Below are 11,152 nucleotides of genomic sequence, written 5' to 3' on the forward strand. Positions count from 1 at the left end.
CTTTTTAATTCACATTGAACATTGTAAAAGTTGTACATTAAAAGTTCAGTTAGCGATGAAACACAATTTACCCAAAAATGCCTAACAGATACTCATTGTGATGAGTTGATGTGTTGTAATTCATCTGGTCCTTTTTAGGCTTATGCTCACAACACAGATGGTTTCCCTTCAATAGAAGAATATAGGAGCCACAAGAACCAATTGAAAAGAGCCACACCAATTAAAAATCCCTTGCTCATCCAGATGCAACTATTGCATGGAATTACCACGATCTCAAATGTAAGAATATGAATTGAGGGTAGTTTGATAAGTCAAAACCTGACTGCAATATCCGGCACTATCTACACATCTCAGTAACCAAATAATTCCTCATGGGGGCGCTATTATCATATTTATGAGCAACGTAAACTTCACCTGACACGATAGCAGAATGCTCACTGCTGGTATCAAACATAAAAAAAACATACATACTCCTTAAAAGGATCATCCATTGAACATTTAATATAACTTTTAAAATAATCCATATAACAAGAATATAAAAAAAATAACTTTCATTGTTTAGCACAACTTTATTGTTTGTGTCTGTCTGGGTTGGTGGTGGTGTCCTCTGGCCTAGGTTCCCAGGCTTCTTCTTCTAGTAATTATGCCTCATGATCCCCAGCTTCATAAACAGAACCATGGCAAGGATCATTGACGCCAACTGCAAACAGCCGAGAGAGGAGAGAACAAGCAAAAATGAATGACTCAAAGCCAACTACGTATAGTATAAGAATCGATCATGTCGGATCTATACAAATAAATGAATAAATCCATTATTAGCAAACAAAGAATTATATATTTGCATTGTCTCTATCATCTTTCAAATCCTCTCGAGTGCACCTGATAAAATGTAACCCCCCCCCCAAAAAAATAGCACAACAGGTGCAGGTCTGTAGGTGTTTAGGTTACCCTAATCTAGAGTAAAGTTCCACCATGAAAGTGCAGTGTAGCCCACAGCCTACAGTACTGTACCTCCATGACACATATGCCACTGGCTGCTGAGCCCAGGATGCTACTCTGCTCTTTGATCACTGCAATGACCTTGCTGAAGCAGCTCTGGGGAGAAAGCAGAGGGGGCATTTTTAGCCACACACACCCACACACACACACACACACACACACAGAAACACACATGCATGCAAGCAAGCACGCGCGCACACACACACACACGCACGCACGCACATGCATGCAAGCACACACACACACACACACATACACACACACACACACACACACACAAACTGGTATAACACAGTGTAACAATGCCCTGTGACTGGGTACCTGTCGCTGGATCAGATTTTTAACGACTGTAACTCCGTCACAGGCTGCGAGGGTCTTGTTCACACAGCATGTCTTGGGGTATTTCAACCCTGTGGTTTTGCTGAACACAGAGTCCTTGAAATCCATGGTCAAGTTCTCAAAGCCACAGCATTTGAACTGAAGTGATTAAAAAACAGAGAGACATCTAATAAATGTAAATTGATAACTGTATCTAATATGTATCAAATATCATCATCTCAAACCAGAACCACATAATCATGATTAATCATTTTTAAACATTTTCCCATCTTACTTTGATCATGACCGTGTTCCACGCTGTAGAGATCGGGTCTGTTGCTGCTGGGCCCATATACCCAGTCAACAGGGACTTCCTGCTTGCGTCATGCACCACTAAGCTAACCTGTGATAAAAGCACATCACTGCTTATTTAAAGGCATTTATTCACAGTGCATCCACATCATACAATAACTTTATGATTGCAATGATGTTAAACAATGAATTTGTCTTACCAGATCCCTGTATACAAAGACAAAAATGGTCCCAACTATTTCAGCAACAAACAGCGTTGTCACGATGAAGAAGAACTGTTGAGAAATTATAATTTCAGTGTAAAACTGGTCTCCACTGGCGCTCGCAGGATCAGTAAAAGGAGAATAGAATCTTAAGAGCAATAGGCAACACAATCATTGTCCTGGAATGCGACCTGGAATAAAGACGGCAGACTACTGTCTCTCTCTCACCAGTATGATGAAGAAACGGTTCTCTGTCCAGGCCCCAAAGCAGCCGATGACACCAGTGCAGGACAACACAGCGCCCATGCCGATGCAGATATAGCTGATGTAGACGAGCTGGGCAGAGTAGGGGCCCAGCACATCCACGAAGGTCGCTGCTCCATATCTAATCCACGCACCGAGACCCAGGAGGATAAAGCCACTTATCTGAAAGGCAGGGGGAGGATATTGGGTCTTAACCTTTCTTGGACATATCTTAACATTTGAGTTGTTTTCGACTCGTGAATTTTGATTCTGATTTCATTAGATTTCAAATGTAGTGATGGAGTGCAATAGGTTTATATTATATTATTATTACACTGTATATTGCAATTCTGTTTACATTTACATTATGAATATCAATGAATTTCATGTATCTGAGATTTGTGAGGAGGGCAAAGACCAAATTGAAGAGAGGCTAATTCATCTAAAGAACAGGCTAATTCATGAAAAATTATCATGTAATTTCAAGTGCTGCTTTATTGCTAATAAATGCTTTATAAATGCTAATACGCGACTAAGGTGGGTAGAAATACTTACAAAAAGTATCCCACACAGGAGCAACATCAAATACCGCATCCATGTATACAGGTTGTCATGTCTTGCCATTTTAGCCAGTCAGATGCTAGCAGAGTGTTAGCTAGTTTTCATCAACCTGATAGAATCAAAGGGGAAAAGCGGCAACTTATCAGATTGTTATGCCTCTGATAACTGACTATCTATCTATCTGAATGACCAGTAACAGATTAGCTTCATACTACTGTAACTAAACAGGTAGCTAAACCTTACGAACAAGCTAGCTAGTGGCGAGCTCAATGTTCCTGATGTGGCATGCCCAACATGGCTACTAGCTCTACTTATTAGCTAACGAGCTAGCTAACAAACATTATACTGCACAATACCGACGAACTTGATAGGTTCAAGTTAGGTTCAACAAGGTTCAACAAGCTAGACATGAGAACATATTTCACGAGAAAAAAGGGCAAGTACAAGTAAGGGGGAACGACAAGTAATTCTTACTTTTAACACCAGCATTCACGTCTACAAATCTGACAATTTAGCTACTGTTAATAGGCCTGGCTAACTCTTTAGCTAGCAGCAGGTGCTCGGTTTCCCATAGCAACGTAGAAGCAGGTTGCCTCCAGGTTCTTGTTGTTCTGGTTGGCTGACACGTCTCTTTAAAGTTCGCAAGTGTTGAGAGCTCCGTGCAGTGATTTAGCAAGGATATTTCCTCTGCTTGCAAATATCTTTACTTTTTTCTTCGTTCAGTCATCTATTTTGAGGCCAACAAGTCAATGTACATGAAACCAAAACACGTGAGCTAGATAAATACACATTTATTTGAAAAACATTATACAATTTACAATGCATCAGTAATCTTGCTTAGTTTCTAATCTCATAGGTTTTGTAGCTGCAGCATTGCAACAATTGCAACAATTGTTTGACATTTCTCAGACAAAACTTGTAAAAATTGCAATATGTAGGGAGTAATAAAAAGTGTTACCTCCTCCAATTTTCAATATTACATTTCCTGATAGCGACAGCAGTTGTATAATGTGATAGACCTTGTCTGATGATCTGATATAATCTGCAGAACAGTGAAATGGGCAATGAAATAATGTGATGTATGACATAATGTTCAAGGTCTATGGTATAATACAGTGGAGGCTGGTGGAGGTAGAAATCGGAGGACGGACTCATTGTAATGCATGGAATGGAATGAGGAATGGTATCAAACACGTGTGATTTCTACAGCCTCCACTGGTAAATATATTTGATATGCAATATCAAATGCGGGTTGCAGTTTTCAGTAAATTGCCAGAAATACATATTTACAGGACATTCATTGTAGACAGTAAAGTACAGGACTTCAATACAAATAGAAAGTTTGTGATTATCTAGTAATTTTCTTTCATATGAACTGGCTCAGTTCAGTGATGGGTCCTCTCCTTACCACAAAGCTTCATTAGGGATTCGTCCTCAGCTTTCATGAATTCAAGGAAATAGGTTAGGTGTCCATCGGGGGAGGCTGGTGGAGGTAGAAATCGGAGGATGGGCTCATTGTAATGCATGGAATGGAATGAGGAATGGTATCAAACACACATGTTCATTCCATTCCATGCATAACAATGAGCCTGTCCTCCAATTTCTACCTCCACCAGCCTCCCCCGGTGTCCATAGGTACATGGGAGGGTCCAGAGGTCCCAAGCAGGTGCTTCTCTCACCCTCCTTCCTCTGTTGTACTCAGGCCCTCTTGGAGCCTATTTTGCAGTACAGAGTCATAGCGACAATCATCGCCAATAGCTAGGGGAAACAGGAAATATGCATATTGAAACAAATATTTGAAACAAATATCAACACAAACATCGATATCATCATATCATTTCCTGGTGTACATTTTACATGAATTTAAAGCAGTATCACATTCCTTTTTCATTTGCATACATCATGTTAGACTCTGAAGAGCACATTGTAACAAGATACAACAATAGGTTGCACAGCATCTACAGTACCCTTACAAATATAGTTTTCCAAAAAACACCAAAACAGTGTGAATGGGACCATGCTATACATAATATGTATAATAATGATAATATGTAAACAGAGGGTGGAGAAAGAAAGAGGAAAGTTAACTGTACCTCAAGGGCAGCAATCCCCAATGCCACTCCCGCAATAACAGCTGAGTTTTCATCAATCAGGGTCTTAAACTTTGGGAAGCAGCCATAGATTGTCTATGGGGAACACAAAACACCTGTGAGTAATGTAGAGGCAACTGCAGGTCTATTCTAAAGAGTAGGTTGCATTCCAAAATGTTTCTGTATGGCCACACTCCTACTGTATACTAGGTACATCATATGGCAGTGAATGACTGTGAACAATTATTTGCATGTAAACTCTTCGGAAAATAAGGGTTCTTCATTTGTGCCTGTAGGGTAACCCGTTGAAGAACCCTTTTGGGATCCAAGTAGAACCCTTTTGGGTTCCATGTAGACGTTTTTGGTTCCTATTTAGAACCCTCTCTGGAAAGGGTTCAACATGGAACCCAAAAGGGTTCAACATGGAACCCAAAAGGGTTCTACATGGAACCCAGAATGGTTCTACAGGGACAAATGAAGAACCCTGAGTGCAGTGAGATTAAGTGTGATTGAGATGATAGGAATAAAGTTCAGTGTTAGTACCTTGTTTACTGCACTGCCTTCAGCAAGATCAGCACTGCAAGAGCTGACACCAGTTAGGCAGCACTGTGGTGGATAGAGACCCATGGGTTGGTTATATGGAGAGTCTGTGAAGTCTGTGTAGTTGTAGAATCCACAGCACTTCAACTAGAATAGACACAAGAGAATTTTCATATTAGACAACAGAAAGATTCAGTTTACAAATTTGAGTCACACGGTTTCAATACAACAACATTTTGGATTGGATAACTTTATTGGATTCACTGTAATCATTAGATTTATGACATAAATAACATCTAAATAACATCTCATTTTACAACAACAGTTTCCAAGTTAAAACAGAGCTGCAGGATGTACCGTTTCCATAGTAGTATTCCACAGACCGGTGAGGTCAGAATTCTGACCATATTCCTTCCGAATGCTCTCAACTGCTTTGGTGCCCAGCTTGTTAATCAACTCCTCTGCCTGAAACGCACACACAGATCACAGCCCTTCTTCGTCATATTCTCTATGGACAGTCTTTTACCAATATACTGTACAGCAGCGGAGGCTGGTAGAGGTAGAAATTGGAGGACTTGTTCATTGTAATGCATGGGATGGAATGAGGAATGGGATGATACCATTCCATGCATTACAAAGAGCCTGTCCTCCGATTTCTACCTCCACCAGCCTCCCCTGCTGTACAGTGAGGGAATGGCCTCTGTGCTTGCTTACCAAAGGTTTAAACACCAGGATCACCACTGCTCCAGCAATCTCTGCTATGAAGACCACCAACACTATTACAAAGAACTAGAGAGAAGACAGGGGGAGGGAAAGAGACGAGAATGAGAAGAAGAATGTGAGAATGAGTGTTGGGAATGAAACATGCATTTACAATAGTTACAAATGTTACAAAAGTTACATCTTCAGATCTTCAGGCCACCCACCCAGCAATCCTTGAGGAAAAACATTCAAGACAATATTTTATCTGAATCTGAACATTCAAAAGTTGTTATGAGTGGTTCCAACAATGAAAAGTATGATAGTCAGTGTTGAGTCAGTGTCATACCATTGATCACATCATGTACAGCACGGGTGGAGGTAGAAATCGGAATGGAGGCATGGAATGGAATGAGGAATGGTATCAAACACGTGTTTGATCATATGTGTTTGATACCATTCCTCACTGCATTCCATGCATTACAATGAGCCCGTCCTCACGATTTCTACCTCCACCAGCCTCCACTGGTACTGCACAGACATGAGGTGACTTACCAGCAGCAGCATGCACCTGCTCTCCCTGATGGCCCCACAGCAGCCTAGGAAGCCTATAACCAGCAGCACCGCCCCCACGGCGATCAGCAGGTAGCCCACGTTCAGCACCTGGCTCAGCTCTGCTGGAGCATTGTCGATGCCCTGGAGGAACCCCAGTATGGAGCCGCTGTCCACCTTCACCCATATCCCCACGCCCAGGATGGCAGCGCCCGCCAACTGAAGGAGAGAAATGGAGGAGGGGGAGGGCAGGAGAGGGAGAGAGATGGAGGAGGTGGATTAAAGGAGAGGGAGAGAGAGGGAGGAGGGGGAGGAAAAGAGAGGGAGAGAGATGGAGGAGGTCGATTAAAGGAGAGGGAGAGAGAGGGAGGAGGGGGAGGAAAAGAGAGGGGACGTGAGGGAGGACATTATGTACTGTAGCTGGTTGGGAGGCTGTTGCACTGTCACTGGACAGTTCTCTACTGAGTCATGTATCTGATCAATGCAGACCACATCTGTCACATCTTACACAAGTGTTTCTTAGTTTACAGTTTTCCCTTTTATGGAGGCACACAATACCACATTCATGTGTTTCTGCCAGTAAAACGCAAACACGCTTGATATGCACCTTTAATGTACATGCCTTGACATACATTGCCTTCTATATCACCTCTTGTTCTCTTCTTTACCATTTACAGTATGTGACATAATGTGTTTCTTATCTGTGCAACCCAGCATTTTAAAAAGTTTGTACATTCAGACTGTATAAAATACTCCAAAAGTACATGTCTGCATCACAAGAAGTCATAAAATGATGACAGGTGTCTCTCTGTCCTTTCATTGCATGCCCTCATGTCTGTCACATTGTAACTTATATACGTTGTTTCAGTGATAAGGAGTACTTGACTGCATGCATAACTACAGTACCATCATGTTACCAGGGACCATAGTGTTACAGTGAGAGTGTAACAGTCAGTGGAGGTAGAAATCGGAGGACAGGGTTATTGTAATGCATGGAATGGAATTAGGAATGGTATCAACTGATTCCTGAATCCATTCCATGCATTACAATGACCCTGTTCTCCGATTTCTACCTCACTGACTGTTAGACTCTCTAACACTATATCGATGATAATTTCCCCTCAAAGAGGAAAAAAAACATACTCACAAAGATGATGCCATTGAAGGCGAACATCATGACTTTGAGAAATCCGAAGCAGCCCATTGTTGATGCAATATTGGTTGACCTGGAAGAAAAGAAAAAAAAATAAGAAAAAATAATGTGATGACTGATCTTGCATGACTTAATAATCACATTTTGAAATTTTGTAGATCTACTGAATCATTGGGACAAGATCACATGGTGGTGACATCTACAGTGGTGACAGGTAGTGAACAAAAAGTCTTGAGAATGGTATCTTAGTTTTAGTCAGAACCTTATCTCACACACCTTCATTCTTAAAGTTTGAGACAAAGGGCACTGCACTTCCTGAATAAACACACACACACTTAATGGAGATATCGGAATCCAAGTGACAGCTGTGGTTTGTGCATAAAGAAACAGTCACTCTCTGTTGATGTCAAGCAAATGGGAATTCTGTCAAACAGACAAAGTGCTTCATTATTGCTTTATCACAGAGTTTGACAGAGTCACTGTGTGTTGTCACGTTCTACTATTCAGGTGACAGATTAACAAAGACTCTAAACACTAAGATGCTGCTTGTCCTTTCTAACCTTGGTAACCAGGAAACTAGCACTTTGTCCATGAGAATAGAGAGGTGGGTGGGGAAACACCTGCCACTTTCCCAAGCAACTTATCTTCCTCAAGTTTGCCCTTGCGTTTGGTTTCGACTGTGACATTTACTATAGGCTTTCTCAACGTCTCTGGGAGTGTAAAAGTGGAGCGACTGTTTGTTTTAGAATCAAAGCCTGTAGAAGGTAAGGCAGGCACATACGCAATGATAAAGCAACACCGCGCACCACTCTGTATTTTCAGTTAAATGTGCCCTTAAACAAATAAAAGGAATGGCAAATAGATTTAAAAAATACAACAGCAGACCAGTCCCAAAGTGACATATTCCTATGTGCAAAAATCTCCCTCTGCGTCTGTGGAGTGAGTCTGTCCTACCTGAAGCCACAAAATGTTCGATGCAAAGGTGGTCTAATGTTATTCAAATTTAATTAAAAATAAAATGTATTTCTTGACTGTCCATCAGAGGCAATGAGGTGCCAAGGAAGTTTAAGGAAGTTTATGGTCCACTGTGTCAGTCGGGGGCACATTAAAATACAGAGGTCCATTAACCACAACACACACACACACAATACACACACACACACACACACACACACACACACACACACACACACACACACACACACACACACACACACACACACACACACACACACAGCAGGTTTATGGCATGTCCTGTTCTGGTAGTTAAACTATCTGTGGATCATCTCATCCTGCTCTGGTTTATGACCCCTCTGATGCCCTTTACTGTGTGTGTGTGTGTGTGTGTGTGTGTGTGTGTGTGTGTGTGTGTGTGTGTGTGTGTGTGTGTGTGTGTCTGTCTAAGAGGAGGGGAACAGTGCCCTTTGTCTCAGCTAATCTGTACCCTGCATAAGGACAATAACAATTTAAAGAACCCTTTGGCGTTTGCCTGACCATGTAACCTGACTAGGTGAGGCACTAGTTATAGCATCCATAATAGTGTGCCTTCTGTCTTTTACACGGCCCCCAAAATGTTGAATGTGAAGAGGCAGCACCAGGTGTTGTGACATTAATAACCATTTTGTTAAACGAGGGGATGGTCATCACTGTATCAATGTTTAGCTTTCTCCAGGTTAATCATACGATGGAGTGGCTGTTAGCACATAGCAACGCGGCATGATAGCTAGGTTCCCCCTGAGCTTATCCTTCCTTTTGGTCACTCATGATTTTGTGCCTTGGTGAAAGCAGCCATTGAGCTGTGACGCTTGCTAGCCTTGTGAGTTAGCCTGGTGATTTATTTACAGCCGGAGTCACATGCAAATGGCAAACAAATCCTTCCAGCAAGTCATGTACATACAGTACAGAGACCCAACAGACATTTTGACAACTGCCATTTTGATCTAGTGTGTGGAATGGATACAAGTTCAAAGTTTTGTCAAACACATTATATTATGCTCCTTTTATGTTATTAAAATGAGATTATTACTGTTTCATTTATTTCTGTTTGAATTATAGTGTAACACATATGGAGGAGAGTAATATATACTGTAGCAATGGCCCTGGGGTTGGGCTTTGCATATTCAAATGATGGCATAAACACAAAGCGGCCAGGTCAACCCCTGTAATTAAGTATACTGAGAAGTATGACTCTCATGTCTGTATCTGGTAAAGATTTGTTAATATCGAATTGTGGTTTGTGTATCATTCCACGGTCATGGTTGGGATGGGGACCTCGTTTACAGGAAAGCTACTGGTGACACACCTGGTGACAGACATTTCCTGGAATCATCAAGATAGCGGACAACTAACGAGGGACCAGTTGACAAATAGAAGAAGGAGAGTGTACAGAACAGTAGGCAACATGTTATGATAGATATCACTCTCATACTTATTGAAGCTTAATCTTAGTATTCTGACATCCCTTATAAGTGTTTATAATATGTTTCCAAAATCATTCAGAGAATGTACTAGACAATGAGAAACTGTCTTCTATAGCTGGGAAGGAAAATGGATATGGCAACTTTATGTCTGGATTACTGTCGGTGAGCTTTTTTTGTGAATATCAAAGAGTAAATAGTTTAGGCTTCAGCGTTAAAAGGAAAAGGAAAAACAGGACTAGTCTCATGTCAAAGATTCTGGCTTCTGACATTACCTTAGGACACACCTAAATGGTTTCTAGGAAGAGGAGTGAGCAGTACTTCACCCTCACAGAGACAATTATCTTCTAGTCTGAGTCTGATTATACTCCATCAAAACAGGAGACAAATCTCAAAGGATGTCATTGAGAGGCTCGACTCCAACCCGAGCTCCCAGGAGAGTCACAAAGGATCATTGTTGGATTCCTACTTAGGTTTCCACGGCAGCACCTGACTTTTCAGGAAAATACATCTGAAAATGTTCTGTATCTAAATCACAAACCCTACCAAGTAGCTGCCAATTTAAACATTGCTGTTAATGCGTTATAAGCCATGTTCAAGAATTAGATCAGTTAATTTTAGTCAGCCAACTACCTATCAGTGTAGAGGCACAACAAGTTGCTTTGAGGCCAAGGTAGGTGTTGTGCAAGAAGAGATAGAGAGAGAGAGAAAGAGAAAGAGAGAGAGAGTCTCTTACCTTCACTCAGGTGATGGAGGCTGTTGCTGGGAGAACAAGTGTGCGATTCCAGTACAGGAGTGTAGGGGAGTATTGGCTGATTTCCCTTCCTGTGTCCCTTTGAGAGTGACCGATACTTGTGTGTGCCTCTGTCTCTCTCTCAGTTTTTCTCTTCCTGTGTCTCACTGTGACTGCAGGTTGGCTATAAACAGAGAGAGAGAGAGAGAGAGAGAGAGAAGGGGGGAGGGAGGGGAGAGGGAGGGGAGAGAGCAGAGGCGAACAGGTGGGAGTGATTGGTGACGGCAAGTTCACCTCCCTATGGACACCCACCTGGGGGAGAGAGGCAGCAT

At 41.7% G+C, this 11,152-nt stretch overlaps 2 protein-coding genes across 2 annotated transcripts; both read right to left on the reverse strand.

Annotated features, from left to right (window-relative positions):
* Positions 1-560: 560 nt before the first annotated feature.
* Positions 561-2,699, reverse strand: LOC310809525 (tetraspanin-16-like; the record flags this gene model as incomplete). Its single annotated transcript, XM_083676818.1, has 7 exons — positions 561-700; positions 1,012-1,095; positions 1,321-1,476; positions 1,613-1,720; positions 1,830-1,904; positions 2,061-2,258; positions 2,631-2,699. 7 exons carry the CDS (start codon positions 2,697-2,699, stop codon positions 635-637), a joined length of 756 nt encoding a protein of 251 aa, XP_083532944.1. The 3' UTR covers positions 561-634.
* Positions 2,700-4,229: 1,530 nt separating this feature from the next.
* LOC310810016 (tetraspanin-1-like) lies at positions 4,230-10,978 on the reverse strand. Its single transcript, XM_083677596.1, has 8 exons — positions 10,824-10,978; positions 7,665-7,743; positions 6,521-6,736; positions 5,981-6,055; positions 5,624-5,731; positions 5,270-5,413; positions 4,730-4,822; positions 4,230-4,394 (listed from the first exon to the last, which is right to left on the reverse strand). The coding sequence occupies exons 2-8, from the start codon at positions 7,719-7,721 to the stop codon at positions 4,335-4,337; spliced, it is 753 nt and encodes a 250-aa protein (XP_083533722.1). The 5' UTR covers positions 7,722-7,743; positions 10,824-10,978; the 3' UTR covers positions 4,230-4,334.
* Between the last annotated feature and the right edge of the window lie 174 nt (positions 10,979-11,152).

The sequence above is a fragment of the Argentina silus genome (genome assembly GCF_951799395.1).
Source record: "Argentina silus genome assembly, chromosome: 9".
Classification (NCBI taxonomy): domain Eukaryota; kingdom Metazoa; phylum Chordata; class Actinopteri; order Argentiniformes; family Argentinidae; genus Argentina; species Argentina silus.